Source organism: Strongylocentrotus purpuratus, unplaced genomic scaffold, assembly GCF_000002235.5.
Source record: "Strongylocentrotus purpuratus isolate Spur 01 unplaced genomic scaffold, Spur_5.0 spur5_scaffold_13, whole genome shotgun sequence".
NCBI classification, from domain to species: Eukaryota; Metazoa; Echinodermata; class Echinoidea; order Camarodonta; family Strongylocentrotidae; genus Strongylocentrotus; species Strongylocentrotus purpuratus.
Genome location: NW_022145598.1, coordinates 7,380,200 through 7,408,040, shown reverse-complemented (window position 1 = coordinate 7,408,040; position 27,841 = coordinate 7,380,200). Strand labels below are relative to the sequence as shown.

The 27,841-nt window shown below is 37.8% G+C and overlaps 1 protein-coding gene and 1 non-coding gene across 2 annotated transcripts in view; one reads left to right on the top strand and one right to left on the bottom strand.

The window, feature by feature from the left end:
- The window catches only part of LOC574545 (E3 ubiquitin-protein ligase MIB1), a 49,003-nt gene extending 24,863 nt beyond the window's left edge, over window positions 1-24,140 (top strand). The window contains exon 12 of the mRNA XM_030982798.1: window positions 23,760-24,140. Within this exon, the coding sequence (XP_030838658.1) occupies window positions 23,760-23,999 (240 nt within the window). The 3' untranslated portion in view covers window positions 24,000-24,140. The remainder of the gene's footprint in view (window positions 1-23,759) is intronic.
- Window positions 24,141-26,910: 2,770 nt separating this feature from the next.
- Window positions 26,911-27,011, bottom strand: Mir133 (microRNA mir-133). The gene is given in 1 exon segment (NR_036407.1): window positions 26,911-27,011. It is a non-coding gene; the product is annotated as a microRNA mir-133 (primary transcript).
- Window positions 27,012-27,841: the final 830 nt, after the last annotated feature.

The window sequence follows — 27,841 nt, the reverse complement described above, 5'->3', positions numbered from 1 at the left end:
ATTTGTTCAAATGGTTGAGCACAGATTCTCTGAATACTTATGCAGCCAATTAATTTGATTTTATCAATTAAAATATTCTAATACACATGATGTCAGTATGGATGAGACAGTTAAAGTACATCCTTTCTTGCAAATGATCAAGTCTTCTGGCCCCCTCCTGGGTGTAACGGTCCCACTCATCTATTTCCATGTCAGTCATTTTCTTTGTTTTGTTAATGGCACTCATTATTCGTCTTTCTCATTTATAATTGGGATTTGTTTAATCGGTAGTGTATGAATTTGATAGACTGGGTCTGTTTTAGGTCCCCCATGGAGTTTGTAATGAACATTGACTAGTTTCATGGAATGTTTTGAATAGTGATATTTTTCTTTCCCCTAATGTTGTATTCATTTTGATGTTCTGTTTCCTTTGATTCTATTTCATTTGCACTCATCCTTTGTCATTTATTATACTCATCCAAATCATCATGATCATTAATGTCATCATTCTGATGGCCATCATCATCAATATCACCAACATCATCATCATCATCACCATCATCATCTTCACCACCATCATCATCATCATCATCATCATCATCATCACTGCCACCATTACTATCACCATCCACTATCACCATCCACCATCACTGAGCCACCGGGCATGGTGGCTCAGTCGTTAGAGCGCCCGCCTCATGAACGGGAGGTCGTGGGTTCGAACCCTGGCCGAGTCATACCAAAGACTTATAACAATGGGACCTTCTGCCTTCTAGCTAGGCGCTCAGCATATTAGATTGGAGAAGGGTAGTAATAACATATTATGTTATGCAGGGCCCGCTGGAAGAACAGTTTCATAACTGAAGTGGCTACCCTGGGTAAATAAAAGTTATTATTATTATTATTATATCATCATCATCATTATTACCACCACCACTACCATCATCTTCATCATCATCATCATCATCATCATCATCATCATCGTCACCATCATCATCATCATCATCATCATCACCATCATCATCATCATCATCATCATCATCATCATCATCATCATCATCATCATCCCTGCCACCATTACTATCATCAGCAACATTATCATCATCATCATTATCACTAACACCACCACCACCACCATCACCATCACCACCACCACTATCATCATCATCATCATCATCATCATCATCATCATCACCTTCGACAATTATTATCATTGTCATTGTCTTCACCAAGATTATCAACAACAGTAGCATCAAACTCAATCTCTTTTCAAGAGAATATTTCTAAAGCATAGAAGTGGGATTTGTTGTGACAAGGTTTTAATTTTGATAGCAAAGAATTTGCAAATAAATAGGGTGGTTGCAGATGCTATTTTTTTTTATAGTTCCGACGCTTCTTCCACAAATTCCTGTGTTTTTTAATGGGAATGCTAATTTCCTAAAAGATATACCGGTATGTGTGTCATGTGCATGAATGGATGGACTGTATTTGGACACTGGGAGTCAATGGCAAACAAGTCTAGACTTGTTGAAAGGTATGGTGTTTTTCCCTTCTTCATGTATTGCTTTCACCATTGATGTTAGCCTTGTGGTAGACCCTTTTTTTTTAATTCTTTTTTTAAAAAAATTGAATATTCTTCAAAGCTCATAAAAAAGAAAGAATCTATGATAATTATCAGACTGCTTTTCCACTTGTTGTCGTTGTTGCTATGAATAAGAAATGTTTTTCTTTGCCATCTCTTACAATGCTCATGTATGTACTCACAAAATGTTGCGGTTGAAGACTAGTTACGTGGAAGTATACAAAATGCCTTCAAAAAATGTGAAATCCATGGCTATCACAATTTTTCATGATTATCCAATTAACTTACATTAAGATTAATAATTAAAGAGAGGAAAAGGAATAATCCATAAGTAATATTGATTTAATTCTAAGAGAAATTACTCTGTAGGAATGAAATTTGTCATTGAACTGTGGGAAATGTAGAAGCATGCCATGTACCAATACTGTATTTGATTTGTTGTTTATGTGCATCGATATGTTTCACTGCAAAAAGTAAAGTGAGATGCTGATAGACTTGTCAGTTTATTTTGAGTGCTTCTAAAATGACAGTTAATCTTAATATTTTGAAAAATTATTAATTGTTGGGACTGCCGTTTACACTACTCTTACGCTACTCTCCTCATTCCGAATTTTGGGTGAATATTGCGCATGCTCGGCTTGTGGCTTCTCTGCATGTGATCGTGAGATTAGGCATTTACATGTACACTGCAAAAATCAGTGAAATTTCTTCCAGCGTTAAAAGAAAACCACACTCCAAATGTTGATTGTTTTTATTTTCGTTTCTTGTTGTGTTTACCGTGTTTAGCAGCTACCAATGAAATATTGGAATGCGAGAAAAAGCGACGATTTTTGCATGCAGTGTGAATGCAGCTAATGTCCATCACTACACCTGTAAAGGAAACATGACAATATCAGTTAAGGGTGCAGTGTTGAGAGATGGCAATCTTTCATCATCTCAGGTGTGGGCTGCCCCGCCCCCTTTGTCCTCTTGTTGACAAAACACTACCTACATGTATTGAGGAAAACACATTTCCATCAATTATTTTTGTTTTGATTCTATTAGAATGTTTGTCAGATGTTAATTGAGTTGGTGTATATTTTCCTCCCAGGCTGGACCTCTGCATTAGTTCCGGTCATACACTATGAGTGACCAATACCTGTTTTGGGTATTGGTGTCAAAGAATATTAAGTAGTGGTGCAATGTTATATTTTGTTTTCATAATTAAGCATCGTCTGTCACCATACACCCTCCTACGTTTATAGGGGTTCCATTTTGCCCCTTTCTGCATTCTGCACCCTAATGGGGAATACGGTGCTCTACCTTTAGCGCCCCAAACTGGAATATTTTGGTATCGCTCCTGTGTCCCAGGGGATGACATGGTACCTCCTTTCTGCATCATAGGGGTTGACCTGGTACCCCTTCTGCACCCTACTAGTAGTGGGAATAAAGTGCATGTCCCCTGCCTTTGGCCCCAATCAGGAATTGTTTTTGCACCCCTTCAATGTCTTTCTCAGTTTCTTCCCCCTTTTAAAAGGCTATTTGATAAGGAGGAGGAGGGGGGAGGGGAGCACTTGCCCCCTGGCGCTTTTCCACTTACTTCAAATAAGCAGTGTAGTATGGTGGCCCTGAAGGGACATCGCGAATAGACTAAATCGTGAAAAATATGCGATAAAATTCACGATATCGTCAATTTTATCGCATATTTTTCACGACTAGAAATTCACGAAATTGACGATATCGTGAACTTTATCGTGAACTTTTCACGATGAAATTGACGATATCGTGAATTTTATCGTGAAAAGTTCACGATATAAAGTTCACGATATCGTCAATTTTATCGTGTACTCTATCGTGTACTCTATCGTGTACTCTATCGTGTACTCTCCTGACGGGCGCTTCGTAAACAAAACCAGCCCTAGCTGGGGGAGACAGAGAGAAGGAAAAAAGGGAAAGGGAAAGAGAAGATAAAAGGAAAGAAAGAAGAGGAAGAAGAGGAAAAGAGGAAAACGGGGGAAGGGCGAAGGACTCTTGTCCCCCTCCCCCCCCAAAAAAAAAAAAAAATCAGAGAGAGAGAGAGAAGGGAAAGGGAAAGGAAAAGAGAAGATAAAAGGAAAGAAAGAAGAGGAAGAAGAAGAAAAGAGGAAAACGGGTGCAAAGGGCTTTTGCCTCGTCCCCCCGCCCCCCGCCAAAAAATAAATAAGAGAGAGAGAGAGAGAAGGAAAGGGAAAGAGAAGAAAGAAAGAGAAAAACGAAAAAGAGGGAGAATAGGAAAGAAAGGAAAAGAAAGAAAAGAAAGGAGGCAAGAGCCCTTCGCCCCTGTTTCCCTCTTTTCTAATTCTTTTTCCTCTTCTTTCTTTCCTTTTATATTTTCTTTCCCTCTCCCTTCTCTTTCCCTTTATGGCGGGAGGGGGGAGGGGGAGGTAAGAGCCTTTCGCCCTTCCCCCGTTTCCCTCTTTCCGTCTTCATCTTCTTTCTTTCCTTTTATATTTTCTTTCCCTTTCCCTTTCCCTTCTCTCTATCTCTCTCTCTCTCTCCTATTTATTTGTTGGCGCGGGAGGGGGGGAGGAGGCAAGAGCCCCTCTTTTCTTCTTATTCTTCTTCCTTTCCTTTTTTATTCTCTTTCCCTTTTCCTTCTCTCTCTCTCTCTCTTATTTATTTTTGGGCGGGGGGATGCAAGAGCCCTTCACCCCCGTTTCCCTCTTTTCTTCTTCTTCTTCCTCTTCTTTCTTTCCTTTTATCTTCTCTTTCCCTTTCCCTTTCCCTTCTCTCTCTATCTCTTATTTATTTTTTTGGCGGGGGGTGGGGAGGGAGGAGGCAAGAGCCCTTCGCCCTTCCCCCGTTTCCCTCTTTCCTTCTTATTCCTCTTCTTTCTTTCCTTTTATATTTTCTTTCCCTTTCCCTTCTCTCTCTTATTTATTTTTGGCGGGGGGGGGGGGGGGGGGAGGAGGCAAGAGCCCTTCGCCCTTCCCCTGTTTCCCTCTTATTCCTCTTCTTTCTTTCCCTTTCCCTTCTCTCTCTCTCTCTCTCTCTCTCTTATTTATTTTTTTGGTGGGGGGGGGGAGGTAAGAGCCTTTCGCCCTTCCCCCGTTTCCCTCTTTCCTTCTTCCTCTTCTTTCTTTCCTTTTATATTTTCTTTCCCTTTCCCTTTCCCTTCTCTCTCTCTTATTTATTTTTTGGGCGGGGGGATGCAAGAGCCCTTCGCCCCCGTTTCCCTCTTTTCTTCTTCTTCTTCCTCTTCTTTCTTTCCTTTTATCTTCTCTTTCCCTTTCCCTTTCCCTTCTCTCTCTATCTCTTATTTATTTTTTTGGCGGGGGGTGGGGAGGGAGGAGGCAAGAGCCCTTCGCCCTTCCCCCGTTTCCCTCTTTCCTTCTTATTCCTCTTCTTTCTTTCCTTTTATATTTTCTTTCCCTTTCCCTTCTCTCTCTTATTTATTTTTGGCGGGGGGGGGGGGGAGGAGGCAAGAGCCCTTCGCCCTTCCCCTGTTTCCCTCTTATTCCTCTTCTTTCTTTCCCTTTCCCTTCTCTCTCTCTCTCTCTCTCTCTCTTATTTATTTTTTTGGTGGGGGGGGGGGGGGGGAGGTAAGAGCCTTTCGCCCTTCCCCCGTTTCCCTCTTTCCTTCTTCCTCTTCTTTCTTTCCTTTTATATTTTCTTTCCCTTTCCCTTTCCCTTCTCTCTCTCTTATTTATTTTTTGGGCGGGGGGATGCAAGAGCCCTTCGCCCCCGTTTCCTCTTTTCTTCTTCTTCTTCCTCTTCTTTCTTTCCTTTTATCTTCTCTTTCCCTTTCCCTTTCCCTTCTCTCTCTATCTCTTATTTATTTTTTTGGCGGGGGGTGGGGAGGGAGGAGGCAAGAGCCCTTCGCCCTTCCCCCGTTTCCCTCTTTCCTTCTTATTCCTCTTCTTTCTTTCCTTTTATATTTTCTTTCCCTTTCCCTTCTCTCTCTTATTTATTTTTGGCGGGGGGGGGGGGGGGGGAGGAGGCAAGAGCCCTTCGCCCTTCCCCTGTTTCCCTCTTATTCCTCTTCTTTCTTTCCCTTTCCCTTCTCTCTCTCTCTCTCTCTCTCTTATTTATTTTTTTGGTGGGGGGGGGGGGGGGGAGGTAAGAGCCTTTCGCCCTTCCCCCGTTTCCCTCTTTCCTTCTTCCTCTTCTTTCTTTCCTTTTATATTTTCTTTCCCTTTCCCTTTCCCTTCTCTCTCTCCTCATTTATTTTTTGGCGGGGGGGGGGGGGGGGGGGGGAGTGAGGAGGAGGCAAGAGCCCTTCGCCCCCCCCCCCCCCCCCCCCCCCCCCCCCCCCCCCCCCGTTTCCCTCTTTTCTTCTTCTTATTCTTTCTTTCCTTTTATCTTCTCTTTCCCTTTCCCTTTTTTCCTTCTCTCTGTCTCCCCCAGCTAGGGCTGGTTTTGTTTACGAAGCGCCCGTCAGGAGAGTACACGATAGAGTACACGATAGAGTACACGATAGAGTACACGATAAAATTGACGATATCGTGAACTTTATATCGTGAACTTTTCACGATAAAATTCACGATATCGTCAATTTCATCGTGAAAAGTTCACGATAAAGTTCACGATATCGTCAATTTCGTGAATTTCTTCGTGAAAAATATGCGATAAAATTGACGATATCGTGAATTTTATCGCATATTTTTCACGATTTAGTCTATTCGCGATGTCCCTTCAGGGCCACCATAGTGTAAACATTAGATATATTCTCTAGATAATGTGGTTGAAGAGATAATTTACTAGAAGTTTGGATAAATCTGAATGCCTGTGAAGTCAATCTTCATGTCTGGGGTGATACAGCCCTGGCCTGGTCCCCCATTCTCACCAGCAAAATATATCGCATAGCTACACAAAAACCCTAGCTACATGTATGCAATAAGTAACTAATATTTTCTGAATATGTAAGAAAATTGAAGTATGAGCATTTGTATTCACAAGGAAATCCAAAAAGAGCTTTTACAAACAAATAGATAAACATTGTTTTATACACTGGTGTACTTATCAAGACAGTCATCCACAATTTCTTGTTTAGTCTATAGCTTTTGATTTAGAGCCCTACAAATATACTAGATTCACAAGTTCTATTTCTGCACACACTGTTTCTGTTGTTGCTGCAGGACTAATTGCGTTTGATGTGAGGAATTTTAAAAAGAAAAGTAAGCTTTACAACCCCTACATTGACAAAACATTGAGTTTCAAAATCATTGATTTTGTAATCAAAATGAGTAATTTTTCAACTTTTTGACAAAATAATGAGTAAATACCCATGAATATTGTTTTCAGAGACATTTAAGTTTTATTGGAACAATGTAACATATAAAGTAAAAATACTGTTTCCAATTGGAAGAACTAATTGTGATAAAATTAGCCCTGAACAAATCCCTGCCCTGAAAAAAGTATAATAATAATACTAATAATAACTTCTACTTATATAGTGCTTTTCATAGCAGATTTATGTCAAAAGCGCTTTACAATATTGATGCAAGTAAAATTAAACAGAGAAATGACAAGAAGACAAAACTGAAATTATCAAACATAAGATAACAAGGTATGGCAAAAATTTAAGAAATAGGTTGAATATCTCTTTTCCATTAGATTGTTTTTTTTAATTTTGATCATAAACAAAGTAATATCAGAGATGCAACAATGGAGGCGGGAAGAGAATTCCACAAACGAGGACCTATCACCAAAGTATTTTGTTTTTGCTCTTTTAACGGTCAAGAGAGTTTGATTTGCAGAACGAAAGGGCCTATTGGGCGTGTATAACTGAATCATTTCAGAAAGAGAATTTGGGCCATGACCATGTATAGACTTGAAAGTTAAAAGAAAACTTTGAACTGGACGCAAAATTTAATGATACAAGTTTGGTATACATGAATTTTCTCTAGTGTGAATAGTCCGGGTGATGGCATGTCCTTCTCCTCCATTCATTCTGTGGTTAGCAATATACCGTCCATGATTCAACCACAAAATGATTAGATTTATTAGTTCGGGGGTCACACAGCCTTTAAATAGCTTTAATGGACATTGAGGGGGTGATGTTTGAGACAGGAAGATCCTATGTAAACTATAAACCAATCACATTCTAAGTTCAGAACTCTCTTCTCTCTGATGAAAAGCTTAAAGGTGATACAATGTTTTGGTAATATTTCAACAGGAATAGATTGTAAAATTGAAATTTGCACTACAATTGTGAAACCTACAACTGTAGTGTTAGAATAAGCAACTTTGAAAAAATTGGGCTCTAAAACGCTAAGGATTTCGATAAATTTCAAATAGCACCTATGGCCATACAATGGTAGCTGCAGTCATGAAAATCTTGGCATATACAGTTCTGATAAATTATTTTCCAAATGGGAGTTAAAAAATTGGTCGATTTTAGTCTAGAAACTTTGTTTTGAAGCTAAAGTAATATCAATCTTGAGAGGGAGCTATACAACAAATAGAGTTATTCACAATATCATCACTTTAGACTTTGATTTCGACCGCAACATCAGTCAGTGAATATTGTAGGGATTGCATATGCTTCCAAATGTGTTTATTTGAACCAAATTCATGATCCCATACCAAAACTATGTATTACCTTTAATGCTGACTATACATGTATATATATTTCATTTTCTTCATGTAGCCACACTATATTTCAGTTGTATTGCTGGTCATTATTCAACCTTTTCCTGCCCCCTGCACCATGCCATCTCTCTCTCTTGAAATGTTTGCAGACTGCATTTCACATTTATCTTTTTAGTCATGTATTTCTGTATATAGCTGTGTAGTATTTTCTGGTCAGTATTTGACTTATACTGCCCCATCGCCGAATCAGTTCTGTGCAAGTTGGAGATAACTGACAAAGTATCATCACAAGCGATAAACATTTCCAAAATCCAACGAAGTTACATTTAAGGCCAATTTTTTTATTAGCTGATGAACATGTTCTCACAATCAAAGAAAATTTCCAACAACAACGAAAATACATTTAAAAGGCACTTTTGTAATATATTATAAGGACAATAATAGAAAATTCCTCCTGGGATTTGTGAATAAATTATGAGGAAAATGTATGAAATTTCATTCAGAACCTTTGATTGTTTTTCTACTAAAGCATTTTCAAACTGATGTGTGTCATATTGACTTTAATGTCATATAGTACAAAGCACCCTTTTTCTTCCAGCCCCCCCTCCCCTACTCTCGGCTACCCTTTTTAATGATTGTCAACCCTGACCAATGTTTTGGTCCATCATAGTCTTGTCAGCTTGTCAGTTAGCTTGTCATTAGGTTCTAGGTAGTCTAATGACTCCCTTTGTTGTTACCTTTCTCTTTTAATTACGATACCAGCGATACGTCTATACCGTCACCGTGCCAAGCCCCCAGTGTTCCCCCATCGCAGACACGTGCCCAAACCACAGCTACGTCATTTCCACCCAGGTTCTCCCCTCAGGGGGTCAGCGCTGTACCCCTTCTCCAGATTACTTGCCTCCTAGCTGCCCTCTCTGGGTCTATTTTGGTATCATCTTCTATCATCCCCCGCTGTTCCGCCGGGGCTGAGTGAGAGTTCATTTTCGGATTCAGAGGCAACATTTGTATGTTTCTGCAGTTGCTCATGCCTACAGTTAGAATGTCACCAGACCGATTGATATGTTTCCGTCCCCCCATCCCTTTGACCGGGTAGAATCTAGCCCCTTCTCTTGCTCTGGTCTTTGATGTTATTGGATTGGTCAGATGGAATCATTGCCTACTATGTACATGTTGTCATGTATAATGCTCTACATGGCGTGCCCTGATATAATAATAAAGAATGATAATAAATAAAATGTTTATATTTATATGAAGGGATGGGACAATACCTGCCACCATCTTTAACAACATTTACCACCAGCACAATCAACACCAACACCACCAACACTACTATTACCAAAAACCACCACAACAACCCAGCAATAACAAATTCCACCACCACCATCACCACCCAAAAACATCCACACCACCACCACCAACACCACCACCACCACCACCACTACCACCACCACCACTACCACTACCACCACTACCACTACCACTACCACCACCACCACTACCATCACCACCACAACCACCACTACCACCACCACCACTACCACTACCACTACCACTACCACTACCACCACCACCACTACTATCACCACCACAACCACCCACTGCCATCACTCACCACCCTAGAAACACCATCTTCCACCACCATCCACCACCATCTACCATCATCCACCACTTTCCACAATCACTACCACCACAGCAATCTACCACTGACACAACCAGTACCACTACCATCACTACCACCGCAATCACAACCTCCACCACTATCTCTACCTCCACCACTATCACTACCATCTTCAATACCTCAACAACCTCACCACCCTCACCACTTCAGTTGACTTTTCTTGTTTTAAAAAACAGAAATAAGTTTTAATCATAACTTGATAATATGGAGAAGAATAATCATTAATAAATTGGATTTTGGACAGAATGCATACTGCACTGATAAAGTGCCCCACCCTTTCAGATATATAGTAATATGTGTGGAAACTTGTGTTAATGATTGAATACATGTAGTTTCAAGTAGTATACATCATTTGAAAATTGCACAATAGACTAGGTCCCTTAGTACATTTTTAAAAATACATTCAATCTAGCCGATAAAGAACAAATTATTTAAATATCTCTCCCTGAATTTTTCTTATCCACAGTAATGTCTAGTGTCACTTGAGGGCCTGGGGCATAGAATAACTCATTTTGACTCTATTTTGGGGTTACTACTGTACATTGTTCAAAGGATTTGGGCTACTCACTGGGACACTGTTTCGTCAGATTTCAGAGCTTCTTATTGCCAAGGATATGACGCAAAACATGAAAAGCTGAATTTATACTACAATGTATTTTGGTTTATTGCAGAGTTTATATTGTCGGGTTACTTTGAATAAAATTGGTATTGATTTCTTCTCAGTTCACTGATCAAAAGGAGGTTTTCATTTCAGCAGTATCATATGGTAGAGAAATTGATCTAAGGAACTTTTGTTTTATAAGATTATGTATATACATATCTTACAGCATCATTAGATGGACATATGTAGTGAACAAATGAGTCATCAAGTAGACATGGTCATTAGGAGGACATTTTCATGTTAATGATTGAACAATAGAATTACTGCCCTCTACGTACATTTGCAGGCAGAGGATACTTAAAGGCCTCCCAAGAAACAATAGGTTTATTCATTAGTCAATAGTTTAATTAGTTAAATTGTTTTGAATTCAGGGTTAGGGTAATATACAATTTTTCATGATGTCCTGTTAATGTACCATTTACTTAAGGTTATATATAGATGTCCTGTTAATACAACATGTAAGGTTATATATATATATTTATATCTATATCATTAAGATTGTCTAAGAAAAGTATTGTTTAACAGCAATTTTGTAGTGTTTTTTCAGTTTGTTCAAAGCTTGTGACATGCTGTAAGGATCCCTTTTGACCCATCAGTAGAGAGAACTGAGCTCTTCATTCCCCCTCCAGGACTCACGCAGCCCCTAGGTTTAGTAGCCGCTGCCCACATGGTGGTACACTGTATAAGATTGCTACCATGCGGATCCAATGCAGGCTTGATGATTATTTTGAGATCAATTCTACTACGTCAACTGTTTATTCTATTCTTGTAGCCTGGTTATAAGGAGGTCATGTTAATCCGGTGTAAAAGGATCCCTCTCGAAGCACTTCTTCATTTGCCCAAGCAAGCTTGAGCTTGAGATATTAGACAAGAAAATAGTAAAAGTTAGAGGTTCCCCATATCCATAAGCCTGAGTCGAGCAATGCTCGCTTGCTCTAGGAATAATAACCTATAATAACATATAACAACTCTATTATCAAATAAACATTTACTTTACTTGTATTAAAGAGAACTGTTGTTGGGCTAGCGCCATGAGCCTCCCTGGATGGTGTGTGCTCTATAAGTTTACACTATTATTATTATTATTATTATTAATGGTGATTATGATATTGGTTATTTTCTATAGCAGTCAAATCCACCACACAAGGTGCTTAAGGTGCTCAAAGTGTTCCAAAATTCCCTTTCCAGCGGTACCCATTAGCACTTGGGTGGATAGAGGCAAATGTAGCTTTACCAAAAAGTCTTGCCAAAGGACAGTGCCGGATGGAGGCTTGAACCAACAGCCTTAACATCTATAGTCAAGTTTTTCAACTACAGTCCTATTAAAACCTCTACATTGAGGTACTATTGTAGACCCATCTTATTTAAAACAAATAATACATTTTTTTAGCTCGTTCATTAGTGATATGGATAATGAGAGGGACAATGAACTACACTGTACACAAGTCTCGTTCATTCATTATCCTATTGTGATTTAACCTGTGTGCAGTCCATATTCACTAATGCGCTCTCAAACATGACTTATTTCTATATAAAAATATCCTTAAATGAGATTTATATCCCAACCACAATTTTGAAAAGGCCTGATCTTTGTGTCTTAATTCACTGAGAATCTACTCAAAGTACAGTTGTTATTAGGCTTATTTCCTTGGATCATCATTACCAGGCTTTTTTGAAACTTGAGCTAATGAAGACAGGACCACTGTATATTGATATTGGATGATCTACCACTCAGTTTAAAGTCATACACTTTTCCCCTGTCTTGCCCTCTTCTTGAACTCCTACGGACCTAGCCCCCATGTCAAAATATTTGTTTTCCAAAGGAACTAGTGCATGATATCTCTAGTACCGGTATTCGTCTGCAGGAGGGTAAAAAAAGAAAGATAATTTTAAAATTGTATACCTTTTATAAGGCCCATTCAGATGGAGTATTGAGTAATTGTTAAAAAGTCAGTAGTAAAATTGTATCATTATTATTTAATTTTTATTGAATTTATTAACGCCTAAGGACCTAGCCCCCATGTCATAATATTTCTTTTCCAAAGGAACTACTGCAATAGTAAAATTCTACATCTGCATATTTCAACTTTAGCTTATGCAATTAAAAGGATTTGAGAATCCCATTTAGCTCTTCCTATTCAAGTCATTCGTAAAGTCATGCGTACCTTTACACATAGCTTTATGAACCCCCCCCCCCCCCCCCCCCCCCCCGGGTCTAACATGGACGAGGTGAACTGTATCTGTAACCTTTCGGAGTGACCATACTGTGGCCCAATCAGAGATGTAACTCTGGTGAGTTCATCTCGTTCTCTTATGACATCTGATCCAGAAACAGAAGGGCGTTAACTCTGCGGTAACGTATACCAGTTAATGCCCTTCTGGCTCCAGTCGGGTGACTCCTCGGCTGGGTGTCAAGCATGGGCCAAGAACATTGCTCACATGCCAGCCGAGTAATAAACACATTAACAGACAGAAAATAGATAAAAGCCCTGGCTTGTGAGTCTATTTGGTGATGAAAAGTAGAGGGAAGGTGGTGGGGGAAGGATCTGAGGATCCCATCGGAGGTTGGTTGACTGGCACGTTCATGAACTCATTACTGGACAATGCCTTGTCGTATTGCGTAATTGGTGGGAAAAGGCTCTCTTCAAGGCAGGAAGACAGTCGCTTTGGCTTCTTTTGATGCAGATGGTATAAACTGGAGGATGAATTTTGTGATAGGCAAGGAAAGTTGGTGGTGATGGTGATATTTGGATGTTCCTAAGATCATCATCAAGAGAAGAAGTGAGAAGAAATAGAAGAAATATGAAAAATAAAATTTGAAATTTGAGAATATTGAAATAAAAGTACAGTTGAGAGAGATGTCTATGGGACCTATGGGTTAAGTCCGGTGAGAGGGACTGATGAAAGAGGATTTAAGTGCGTTACTTAAGGGCACTAGCACATTGACTAGTTATTAGACCACTGTTCTGCCACCTAAAGCCATCATTATTGAACTGATAGTTCTGTTTATTGATATATTTGACGGATTTTGGGGTTTATAAAAACGCGGACGAGTTGGTATATGTAAGCAAATTTAGCAAAATGATAATAATAATATGTTGGCTTTATATAGAGTTTTCTGAAAATACCTTCTCTGAGCACGTTACAGATATTATTACCCTGGTCATCGGATTCATTCTCACACAATGTGCACCATCTCCACTCTACGGGGAGTATTCCTACCATATGTCACCTTGAGGGCTTTTGGCAATTTACTAACACAAAGGCTTTTGTCATCCTACCCGGCCTCCATTTCTCTCCTGGGTATGGAGCGGCAAAATTAGATTAGTGCTGTGTCAGGGATCGAACCCACAACATTTGAATTTCAAGTCCAGTGCTTAAACCACTCGACCACGACACCTCCACATGTACGCTCTTTTCTCTTTGATAGGAATGATAACACTCTTATTTTAAATGGACTCTATTTGACAGAGACACTTTGTTTTTTGTATCACCAAAATGAATCAAATATTGTATCTCCTGTATTTTAGCCAGGAGGGTGTTATATCATCAATGCAACCTGGAGGGTTCCAACTCTCAAAAACCTATTACTGAGGTCTCTACGCAGTCCATGTTCAATTTATTGCAAATTTGTATGAAACATCATTAAAAGAATACTTGAATAGCGAAAGGGGTTTACAGGCTAGATAACAACACCTTATAAAGAAATTTTTAGAAAAAAATTAATAAAGAGGTCAATTGACACAATCACTAACCAATCATCAATAAGCGCTCAGGAAAAGCCCCGCTCAGTTATACGATTTTCATACAATATAAGGTTCAAACTAGAGTGGGATCCCGATTCTTCATCATCGCTTTTTCATTAGAAACGATGCTCAAACAAGCATTTTGCTATATACAACGTTTCATTATATGACATTGCTTTCTAGGACATTCAGACTAGACAAATATACATTAATTACTTATCATATAGATATACAATTAATTTTGGTAGTCCGAATGCAGGACTGAATGGAAATTATAGCTTTGATAGAAAGCACAAAAGTTTGCATTTTTTCTCCCAAGTTATGGACATATTCTAATCTAATTTGGTGCCCTTTAAGTGCATCTTGCACAGACATGTCCATGCTTGTTGTCATCCTTGAGGAGGGAAAAAGAGAGAGTTAAATAGATAAAGTGAGAGAGAAAGAGATGGAGAGGGAGAGAGAGAGAGAAAGAGAGAGAGAGAGATAGAGAGGGGGGAGAGAGAGAAAGAGAGGGAGAGATAGAGAGAGAGAGAGCGTTTGTGTGTGTGAGAGGGAGTGTGTGTTTGTGAGATAGAGAGAGAGAGAGAGAGAGAGAAAGAGGGGGAGGGAGAGGGAGAGGGAGAGAGAGAGGAAGAAGGAACAGATGAAAACTAAAGAGAATTTTAGAATAGTAAGAGGTTGAATGGCAAATGAGATAAAGATGGAAAGAGATAGAATAATAATGAGAGGATGAGAAACGTACAAAAAGGAGATGAAGACATGACAGGAATGACAAAATAAACTTAGATACAGGTCGTTCTATGCTCCTAATGTTTCTCTTATATCAGATCTTTTATTATTTTTCACATTTGATAGATGATAAAAATGTATGGTATTGCTTAAGATAAAATAATACACAAAATGTATTTTAGTTTTTTTTCAGTGAGAAGGGTGTTAACTTTTTGTTGAAGTATATTCCCTTCTGGCCCCGAACAGATTTTTTCCCTTCTTTTTAAGTATGTTCTTAAATGCTTCACAAGTCTCTATCAGAAAAGAATACTTATAGAAGAAACCAAATTCACAATGGGAGTGTGCTGCAGTTCTTTGTGCAATGTACATGGACTACATACTTTCAGGGTGTAACATAATAGTTGTGTCTGATAAATGTTGCACTAGTACATTGGACCCTTCCAAACCTACAGTCAAGTCAATAGTTGATTCTCAAAACATAATTTGTAAACCATCACAAAATTTATGCTGTGGGGTGCCACAAGGATCTAGTCATGGACCTAGACTATTCATTTGATTTTTTTTTTTCAAATTTGAAAAAGAAGTTGAAATTGTATAATGCCTGGGTAAATGTATAACCGACACAAAAATGTTTTGCCCTGAATTGCCCTTGGACACTTGATTTTTATAATGATTTTCTTTGTTAGTTCTAAGTTGGTTCAAAGAAACCGTTCACTCAATCCAGAAAGTAAAAAGGTTTAAAAGTATTAAAAAAAAACTCTTTCAGTAATGAAAGCCAGTCCATCCATAATGAATACTCCATACATATTTATTATACAATGTTATTCTGGTATCTCAATTGAAAAAAAAGACACTATGCTATTAATTTGTGCCTCCCTTATTCTAATGTCTAATTTTTTACTGATGCACACATCAAAATCATGGACTAGGTTTTAAACCTACGCATGACACAGACATTATATCATAACTCTATGACAGGATTAAGGACTTAATAATAGGCCCTCTCCTGTAAATAGAAAAATGATTCATATCTCACTTTGATGGCTTGCCATAAGTCTAGCTGCTCATGAATACATCGTAAAGTGATCTGGTTCCTTACAAATGCAATAAGTGTATCAATTATAGGGCAAGATTTATAGCCAGTGGTGGTGTAATTGTGTAGATGCTGGAGCAGATTGTTGGTGTAAAAGAAAAATGATATAACTATCATAAACCATGTCTGCTTGAGTGTTATTTAAACCCATGGGGGATATAGAACAAATGATCTCAGATTTGATGATAATAACAATAATGATACTACTACTACTACTACTACTACTACTACTACTACTACTACTACTTCTACTACTTCTACTACTGATATTAGCAATCATAACAAGATAATATAAAAAATAGATAAAATATTGATCATAATAATATTAATAATGATAATGATAATGATAATGATAATAATAATGATCATAATAATGTTCCGTTCTTGTTTAGCACACATCACATTATTATATAATGTCTCTGTGCGAATCCAAAGGAGTTTATAAGTCCTGCAACTGTAGCGCTGGGTTCATTCAAGGAATAAATCCTGCCAAGTACCCTCTTACTACACCTGTGTGGAGTGTGGCAAGTGTGGATGAATGTCTTGCCAAAAGACTTTAGTGCCCCAGCAGGGATTGGAACCCTGTACCTTGTGGTGCACAGTCAGGGACTAGACCACACTACCTGTACCATACAGGTTCCTGGGTCTCAAGTTTCCTACACAACTGTATGATAATAATATGGATTTATATAGCGCCGATATCTGCCAGGCTCTAACGCTAATAGCACTTTACATATATTACCCTGGTTATAGCCAGTCTGCCAAAGACAATAGCGCTCAAGCATATCAGGTACCCATTTACACCTGGGTGGAGAGTGGCAAATGTAGATTAACGTCTTGTCAAAGTACATTAGTGCTGCGGCGGGACTTGAACCCGGTCCTTGTGATCTGCAGTCGGGTGACTTATCCACCAGACCACAACACCTCTACTGTAACTTCTGATTCATCACTTCTTGGTACACTATAAACTCAAAGAAAGTAGTGGAATCAACCACATGTTTTTGCATGAGATACTTAATATTGACACTTCTTATCTATACCTTGTCTCTCGTCGCTTTTTACTGTGTATAAGGAAAGTATATGAAAAGATTAAACACCTTATCTTCATCAGATATGAACGCACAATAACAGAGTACACATTGGAATACTAGCGTTCATTTGTACCAACCTTTCCTTTTTCACATTTGATTCAAACATCCAATGCTGTCATCAAACACCTTATCTTCATCAGATATGAACACATCATAGCATAGGCTATAGTGTTTATTCACATTTAACTTGAAACTTCCCGCCCCCCCCCCCCACTCCGAGGACGGAGGGATACCATGCGTGTTCCCAAAATGTCCGGCTCATAGTACACAAAAATCTGGCCAGTATTGACTTTACACACTGGACTTAGGGGGTGTTTTCAAAACAGATGGAACATGCATTTTATGCGTACCCTAAATAACACGAGAGTGGGGGGGGGGGGGCAGGGAAACTTATAGTCCGATGTCAGTTTTATGTTGTGTAATTCAAACAGGTATGAAAACATGTGGTCATTCCAAGATCTTCTTGAGTACCATAAAGTTCTATTTGTGGGACTAGGTGCATATATTTCTTTATATCTTTATCAAGTATCATTTGTTAGGGTCAGAAGGCTTTAATTCTTATAACTTTCTGATGATTGAATGATGATGATGATGATGACGATGATGATTTGTTCTAATTTACTGCAAAGAAAGCAAGTACAAGGACAGTTCATCTGCTGAGTTCCAGAAGGATGTCAACTAATACAATTTTGCGTAGAGATAACGTTGTTATAGCTCTCTACGTACAGTTTGATGTATGGTTTATATTTGTCAAGCCATTTCTAAGCAAGCATTGCATTGCCAAACCCTCCCTCATAAGGAGAAAGTGTCAGGCTCACATCTCCTTGGCGGAAAGTGAAAGTGTTTGTGTAATTTGAGGTATTCTTGTGGTTACGAAAGGCATATATACAGCCATAACAATTTATCTTTTCATTTGCTCTTCTTTCATAGCCATGGAATATCTTCCTTTATATAACATCCAAGTAGATCCTTGTCATTTGATTGGAGGATTGTTGGTCACATGATATTCAATAAATAATCTATTGAACGACTACATGTACGTCATTTTTGGTTATATGCGACCCGTTTTGTTTGCAGTAATAATATAATTGGTACTCTTGTGATTTATAGGTCTGGTTCACCAAGATTTGATATATTAAGATTATTAGAAATCACTACAACTATTTTGGATTTTTAATAGCATAACCTGCAACTCCTTCCAAGTTCTATCGTCTACTTGTTGTGATTTCCTCTGGAATCTATTTTGTGTTCTTCCAACTTGCATTCATTGGGTTGAATCCAACTCTTCCACTGTCTACTAGTTCCAGCCATAAAATTCCTATTTATATGAAGGATGGAATATATGCTGGCCTGTATGGTGCATTAAGGGTTTATAATATAAATGGTAAGGTACTCATATGGTTTATAGGTCTGACTCAGCCAGATTTGATTTATCGAGATAACTAGACATCACTACAACTATTTACATGGATTGCCATGACCTGTAACTTATTTCCAGTAGTCTTCATCGCAGACACGATTAGTGAATATTTCCCAAATGCTAATCTGGGAGTTCTAAAGTTATACTAGATGAATCAGAATTGATTGTTTTAGTCATGTTTATGTTGTTCAGATGATCATGTCAGAATAATGTCTTTTAAAGGTTATAATGATATAAATTAACAGAATTCAAATTTGAAATATATGCAAGGAAAATTAGTTAGTGGCATTGAGCACTAGGTAAGTTTTGCTTTGAATCTTTGCAGGGCTTTAGCACTTTCAAGGGTAGATGGGAATTGATTAAACAGAGGAGCTGCTGCACCCCTACCCCCTCCTGCATAGTTTTAATTTTGTACTTAGGACATCTTATTGGGCGTTGCAAGAAAGTTGCGATTTATTGCAAGTTGCAAAATTAGCAACTGATATTTGCAATTGATTGCAAGTCAACTTTCTTGCAACGCCCCACTAGTCTCCTAAATTTCCGAGGATTTTGTTAGGATTAAAGTTTTAACTATTAAATTAAGTTAACTAGAACTAGCTTTTATTCTACCCGTTTCTCTCTCTCTCTCTCTCTCTCTCTCTCTCTCTCTCTCTTACTAATGTGGCGTTGCAAGAAAGTTGAGTTGCAATCAATTTAAAATTTGTAATTAATCGCAAGACTTAGGCTTGATTTTGGGGATGTGCAATTGATTGCACTTTCTCGCAATGCCCCATAAGAAAGACAAATAAAATGGGAGACAAAATAAACAAAGATAGAAAGAAAAAGGAAAGGGAGAGGGATGGAGGAACTGATTTAAATATAATTGTTTGGACTTTAGGCTAGTGCCTGTGTATTTCTTGGGTTTGGTCCAAGACTTACAGCTTTGCTTGGGCTTCAAACTTGTTTTTGAAAACAGGCTACCGTTAACTACTTCATGTGGGAGGGGACATAACGGAACAAGGAAAGTTAAATTGAAAAGCATCATAGTCCCAAGTCTCATGACCTATTCTTGAATGTATTGTCTGAGCGCCTAAAGAACATTAATTCTGTATACTTGTCCTACTTTGAATGTCATGCATTTGAAAGTGTTAATAATAATACAGGACATGTAAAACCAGAAACACACCACAGAAATGTTGCGATTTGCAATTGTTCTTGCTTGGTGATATAATATAACTTAATTATGAAGAGTTAAGTGCATCTGTCAATGAACATTTGAAGGAAGTGGTAAAAAAAATTGAACTACTTACTGTCTAAACTGCACTCTTTACAAATGAAAGATTTAAAATGAGATTAAATGTTTTCTGCAGATAGCCAATAGGGCATTAGCTCTGTGGTCGCATAATATTGACACAATTTCCTTTTGGCACTTGGCACGTGATATTGATTATTTCATTTTTCATTTCATTTTGTATTTATTTCTTAAACCATGATAACGAAACATTATACAAATATAATGTAACATATATATATATACATATAAATATAAATCATATATATATAAATCTGATGGGATAAAAATGATAAAATTGCATTAAACGATAAAGTAACACATAGAAATAATGGTGAAGGAAATATGGAGGGGTAAATAATGTTATTTTAGTACAATAAAAATGGTTTGCGAGGCATACCTACAAAGGCCTAGAGGCCAGTGCGCAAGGTAGCCATCACTTCAATTTTTTCTTCACCTCTCGTTCACCACAAATGCAGTTTTGCACAAAACAATAGGCACAATTGATGGAAGGATTGCTTTGTGCAACACATTGACTTTGCAAATATAAAATTACCCAGTTTTGGTCTTGATTAGGTCCATGACAAAACTTTTAACACTGGTTGAGATGAATCTTTGCCCTGGAAACGATTGAATAATCCTGAAGCCATTGCTATATCCATCCCATGACACATACAACGTGGCACAGGGAGATTATTTGTGTGGCATTTTAAGAGTTCAGAGCCAAAAGGCCATTATATCTTTACTATATATAGGAGGTAATGCTCTTTTGACTCTCAGCTGGTGATAGTTCATTTATTTTGTCTCATAAGGAAAGAGGTTTGGATGAAGTAGCTGAAAGGGAGGTAGCACGAGGCTACATAACGGTAGGGTCGATTGCAAATTCTTGGCATAGCTACAAGGGCCTACATGTTCATTTCAACATCTTCCATATTCCCCCTTATTTTCCTTGTTGCAGTAGCTTTACTAGATAGATAGTTGGGTTTGCATGTAGGTTGCATGTAGATTGCATGTAGATTGCATGTAGGTTGCATGTAGGTTGCATTCCAAAGACCAGGTTGACCGCTGTTTCCCCCTCACCGTGTATACTTCACCACATGTGCTTTGTTGAAGAAGCAGATACTTGCAGCATCTCATCTTCTTCTATTACTTTGATCATCTCTCCTTCCATCGCTGTCTCGATACCAATATACTCACTGATGGATCAGACTGTATCATCAAGAAGTTTGATCCAAGCCCAAATGATCGGTGTAAAGCATCTGCAGACACTTAGAGGACGGGGAGGACAGACAGGGTGGCCGAATTATTTCAACCCCAAACTGTATTATGGGCACCAAATCCTACCCAAGAATAATAATAATAATACTAGTATTCCGCTTATATAGCGCCCAATACATCAATACAACGATGTGTCTATAAACCGCTTTACAGATATATTATTACCCCGGTCATTGGATTCAGGCTTACCAGCACAAAATGTATGCACATTCTCCACTCCCTGGGGAGCATTCCGGCCAGTCGCCATTGTACAAGCGCACACTTGCTCATCCAACCACATTAACTTTCGTATCCTACCCGGTACCAATTTAACACCTGGGTGGAGAGTGGCAAATGTAGATTAACGTCTCGCCAAAGGAAATTAGTGCTGCAGTGGGACTCACACCCTGTACCTTGTGATCTGCAGTCGGGTCACTTATCCACTAGACCACAACACCTCTACAGAATCTGAGTGTTAAACAACTTGTAAATTTCTAAAGAATAAACATGAATAAAAGGTAGGGCATCTTGCACTTTTGATGCATTAATTATTTATTGATGAACTGTGTTATTTATACACAAGTGTAATATTCGTCTTTTATTTGTATGATATTCATACCTTTCATTCATTCCTTATGTCTTACTTATTTGCATCTTGGATAAATCATGCTAATGCATGTTATAGCTGAAGACATCAACTTGTGGGAGTAGTGAGGTAAATGACTCTTTTTGAGAAGAGCCCCACCTGTTGTCCAAACTGTGAAGAGCTTCACTCTGTGGAAGTGAATCAGAGTGTGTTTAGCTGCAATGAATTCAAAAGTCGAGCAAGTCAAGATTGGATGAGAGAGAGAGAGAGAAAGGGAGAACAGCAGATATAGAAGGAAAGAGAGAGAGGGAAAGAGAGAGAGAGAGAGATAGAGAGAGAGAAAGGAGAGAGAGAGAGAGAGAGGGGGGGGGGGTGGTAGGGGTGGGGAGAAAGGGGACAAGTTTGAAAGAAAGTGAGATCATGCCAGAAGTGAGAGGTAGATAAAGGAACTTACATACAAAAAGATAGAGGGGTTTGAAATTCATATATGAGAGAAAAATAGTCACAAATTCTAGAAAGATTTTTTAGTTGAAAAAACAACAACCCACTTCTTTAAATATGTATGATGTTGATATGTACATGTATTTCAGCTATTGAATTGGATTACTATTTTAAGATGTAAACATTCTGTTAAACTTTCAGATATTCTTAGTGATGGTTCATAACGATTTCCATGGAAAAAAAAGCCAATTCAATTTAATTTAGAGAACTATTTTATATTATCTTCTAGAAGCTGGATCATTTGTTAGGTATCTTAGCGGAATGCAGTGGTACAAAAAGATGTGTCTGGAATGCAAAATACATAATAGTTAATCATGTTTTTTCATTTATCTTTAATGAAAGTTTCACTAACACTAAGGTAATATAAAGTTTTGGTATGGGGTCATGAATTTGGTTCAAATGAAAATATTGGAAGCGTATGCAATCCTACAATATACAGTGATCGTTGTCGCGGTTGAAATCTAAGGTGATGTAATTGTGAATAATAAACTTTTTATGTTGTGTAGCTCCCTCTCAAGATCGATTTTACTTTAGCTTCAAAACAATGTTTCTTGACTTAAATTATATAACAAAACTGCATATTCCAAAATTTTTATGGTCACAGCTACCATTGTTTGGCCGTAGGTCCCATTTGAAATTTCTTAAAATCCTTAGTGTTTTAAAGCTCAATTTTTTCAAAGTTGCTCATTCTAACACTAGGTTTAACAATGGAAATGCAAATTTTAAATTTAATAATCCTATCCTGTTGAAATATTACCAAAACTTTGTATCACCTTCAAGCCTAATCAAGATGGTATACGCATTTGCCAGCTCCATTTCCTAACGGTGTGGATCTACCCGTGTGTAATGAAATCATGATTTTTAATAATTATGCATTTGGCTTTCTGGACGTGTCTTACCGTGCCACTTATATTGCTCTGCTATATAAGGGACTTTTGTTTGTTCCTTTTCACTTAAGAGGAGAAAAAAGGCAATATATCCCTTAGTCTGTTAAGTGGAAAGTGAGGATTTTCATACATCTTGCATTAATTTCTAACTTCCATTTCTCCAAGCTGATTGGCTGTTTTAGTCCTCCACAACTTTAACAAGGTTATACAACCTTTTTCAGAAACTAGCACACAGTTGATTTATTAAAACAAAATTATGCATGGAAAGATGTCTGATTTGCTGTAAAAAACACAGTAATTGTTGTGAGCAAACCTGTTAAATCAGTTAAATTTCATGTGAATTGTTGGATAAGAGCGTTCGTCATATAAAGAATCCCCTCATAGTTTCTTTACGTTTCGTTATGACGTTCAGACTACATCAGGACCTTGATTGTTTATTGAGATTTTGTTTGAAAGGATGCTCACACTTGCATTTCACTATACAATGTTTCTTTATACGTTTCTTTTACGGTTCGTTATGACGTTCTGACTACATCAGGACTCTGATTGTTTATTGAGTTTTTGTTTCGAAACGCCGCTCAAACTTGCCTCTAACTATACAATGTTTCTTTATATAACGTTCAAATAAGAAAAAAGTTAATTACTCTGAATTTGAAAAAAAGAAACATTTGTCAAGTGAGGGTTACCTAAGAGATTTAACCCCAAATTACTATCTTTCTAAATGCAGGATTCAGAAGGAGACACGCCCCTGCATGATGCGATCAGTAAGAAACGAGACGACATCCTCTCTCTTTTGTTAGACCATAACGCTGACATCTGTGTGACCAACAACAATGGCTTCAATGCTCTCCATCATGCTGCTCTCCGAGGAAATCCAAGGTGGGTCTTTCTTTGCTTCTTACCACTCCCTGACCATAGACTATTTTCAAAATATACCGGTACTCAAATTTATACATATTTTATCTAGCAATGAGCTACTACATTGACCTGTTATATATCATTGTATCTCAATAGTTGAATGCAAATTACTGTATATGCTGGCCTTAATGCCGCAGCGCCGTATAGGCTGCACCCCTGATTTTGACATTTCTTAGACCCCCAAAACCCCCCCAAAAAACGTATGGAAAAATCGGGGGAAAAGGTGCAATGCTACGGGACCAAACAAAATCATTGTTATTTTCTCTTAGAAACTCTTTTTTCTTCAAACTGTTACCAAATTCATCAATATTCTTATAGAATTTAAAGGTAAAAAACTAAGTTTAAAGTTGTATTAACCTCAAAAATGATTGTGATTTAGCAAAACTTCGTCAATTTTGAAGCTAGTACTGTATCGCAGACAGTTTTGGTATCCGATATAAACCCCTACCTACCACAATGCAATGCGATATTGCCTAAAATGGATATGAAGAAAATAGACTTTGTGCACACAGCGGATGCGATGCGCAGTTGTGTTACGCGGTAGCTCCGTTACGGTCCCTACTTTACTGATGCGATGGCACAAACTTAGATTTAGATCTACCGGTATATTTTGTTTAATAAATAAGTTATGAACTTTATTCACGAGATTGACAAAGCTTCATGTCAACAGTGTGTCACAAAATTGTAGGTAAGATGTGTAAGTTATTCTAGAAATGTCCTGTACCATTGTACATTAAATTTGATTTCGATAAGAAAATGGTCTATTTGATATGTAGAACTAGAGCTGGGATCAGACCATAAGACACATGAAAAAATGACACCTGTGATGTTGATGCTGTTTAATTAATAATGGTTTATTAGATCTACACTGTGTGATAAGGTATGGGACAGCAAATGACCACATACTCGGGACTTAATTTGCCCATTAGTTTCTATCATTCCTAAATGGGGCGTATAGAGTGCACTGTATCTTCCATGTATATACATGTAGAAATAGAAATAGAGTGTTTTTGTTTTCTGAAAAAGACCCTGCAGACCTTCTGAGTCAACCTAACATGTTATTCAACACACACATTGTGAGAGAAGTTAAAACCTTGTCTTGAGTTTATGTGATAGAACTGTATTTCATAAGAACCTTGTTAAAAATAATGCAGAATTGTTTATCTCTTGGTTGATTTGGGGATTAATCAGAAAAGTGTAAGCAAACTAAGGTAGCTTTTAATAGCAAAATGTAGTGGCACAAAAAAAGACGTGTCTAGAACGCAAACTGCATAATTGTTAAAAATCATAATTTTATCATACAGAACCATATCATAAGGATATGGATGTTAGCTGTTAATGTTAGCTAAACTTTTATTCAGATATTAGAAGAAAAAAAACCTTTTTATAGACTGCTTAACCAACATATATTTAAACTTGATGCATATTCTTTAAACAATGGTTGTTTTTGATGACATGAAAGCTTGCCCAACATAGCAGCATGGAATATATGCAGACTGATGGAATAAATCGTCACTAGGTCCCAGGAAAGAAACATCCATAAATTGGAATATATATATTAGTAAACCGTTCCATTATTAAACATCAATAACTACTATGGGTATCTCAAATTTCTGATATAGTCACATGACCCTAGTCAATTTGACCATTCAGTGTCCACTTGTTTATCCAAATAAAATTCCCCTTGATTCTGTACCTAGCATATAAGTTATTGTTAGCTTTTAATATATTTCCTTCAAAAGGTCTTCTCAGTTGGAGAATTGAGGAATAATATGTTTAGAAATCTTCTTCATAAAATCTACTCTAAAATCTCTTGTAGGCACTATTATTTTTGTCTTCCCTTATCTTTGCCCATGTGCATTTTTTAAATAAAAACAATAAAAGAAAAAACATTTTCATTTAATACAACCAATATGAAAAAAAATATTTGCATACATCGTTCCAAAAGAATGCTTCAACATGAGCCATCTTGAAGTAAGTCATCTTGTAGGCATTATTGTTAAGAAAACTTGTTACTGTTAGGCTTTAGAATACTATGATAAAAATAATGTCAATCTTATTCAAATAAAAGTCATTGGTATTCAAATAAAAAGAGTTCTACAAGAGAATACAGCTCTTTTGATAGCAGTGAATGTTGCAAGATTCCGCTTCAGACTCTTAAGAAGGTCGAGATTTAGGTGTACTGTACAAACCAGACCTTCAAAATTTATACAAGTAGGGCATTATTTTAAAATGTTAACAATAGGCTTTTTAATGATACCAACTATAAAGATAAACCTGCTTTCACAAGATGTATAATGTATAAGTAAACACACAAAAAGGCATTTATTGTGATAGGGAATATAATTTATGTTTGATAATAACTGCATGTCATGTTTTTTTGATAAATGTAGTACTTCCTGGGAGAAATCTCAATTATTTAAACATATTTGTGGCTTACATCCAGTAAATAAGATAAATTGATCGATCTGTATTTGACGTGGTTGTGACTGTGCCATGGACCAGTGATGGCCTGGTGGTAGAGTCGCTGCCCAGCAAGCAGTAGATGGCAGGTTCAAGTCCCGCTGGTTCCAAGATTTTGTCTGTCTTGTTTTTCAATTACAGATCAATCAATCGATCTTATTTACTGGGTGTAAAACAAATATGTTTAAATAATGTCATATATTGTTGAGTCGTTGTTTAGACACGAGTGTCTTTGGAGTTGTACAGGCTGGTCTGCAACATGGTAGTGTTGTATCTCCTGCAATGTAGTTGTAGGATAGACTTCACATCTGGTGGTGCAAGTTTTTCTCTACAGTAGCATCTTGGTCTTGGGCCGAATATCGATAATGTTCCTGGCAACCAGTACCATCTTCATTGTTGTGTGATGAGTTGCCTCCTCTACAACATATGTCAAAGGTCGGGCATCTTTATCTGCCAGGTCAAAGGTTGTAGGTGATATCCGGTACTCTGTAGGTGAGTTGTCTAGAATGCAGTGCTACGGCTGGTTGAAGGGGACCAAATCCGCATTTACTTCACGATTTGGTTCCCGTTTACCAGCTAAAGCGCTACATTTTCTGGAGAGACGAGGCGGGTCGCAGGCGGGTGCTACGGATCCCGGGAAAGTGGCTCGATCCGCTCCAGGATGGTTCCATTCGGAAAGAAGCAGTTAAATATTCTGCTTCTTACACAGTGGCTTTCGTTGCTCTCCTAGCAGGATCAGTGCTCTGCGGTTCCCATGACAACAATTTGATTGTGAGATTGTTTCACTACGACTCTAATTTGGAGTGACGTCATTATGTGCATCATGCATTTTCTCTAAAAAATAGTGCATCTTAAACCGTTAAGAATACTCTGTAAGTTTCGCCAATCATTCACTTGTCTTCGAATTAACAAGTTAAGAAATGAGTGTCGATCGTCAGAGCTGAATAAATAGCAAGGATGAATTGGAAAACACAAATAGTCAATATGATAATTCAAAAAATTTACCAATTAAACAACATGCAAGGCTTAAATGTGATGCAGTAAAGACAACAGAAAAACAAAAGGATAAATTAAGACAAGATGAGAATCCATACATTAATTTTTTACAGCAAGTTGACTAAGATATTCACTTTACACATCAAAATGGATGATGTTAATTATGAATACAGTAAATGGAAGTTGTAGAAAAAGCATAACCTCTATGTGATTGCCACATACAAACATGCATATGTGTCTATGAAATATGTGCCTTCAGTACTGGAGTGAATGAGTGATAAGCAATGCAGTTTATATACCTGCTTGCTCTACGCCACGAGGAAGGAAGCAACCCCCCCCCCCTCTTGATTTGTGCGTGGGCGAGGGTAGGCGACCGACTGCAGTCAGGACAACGTAAGGCAGCCATCCAGCCCAGAGACCTGAGGATCTCTT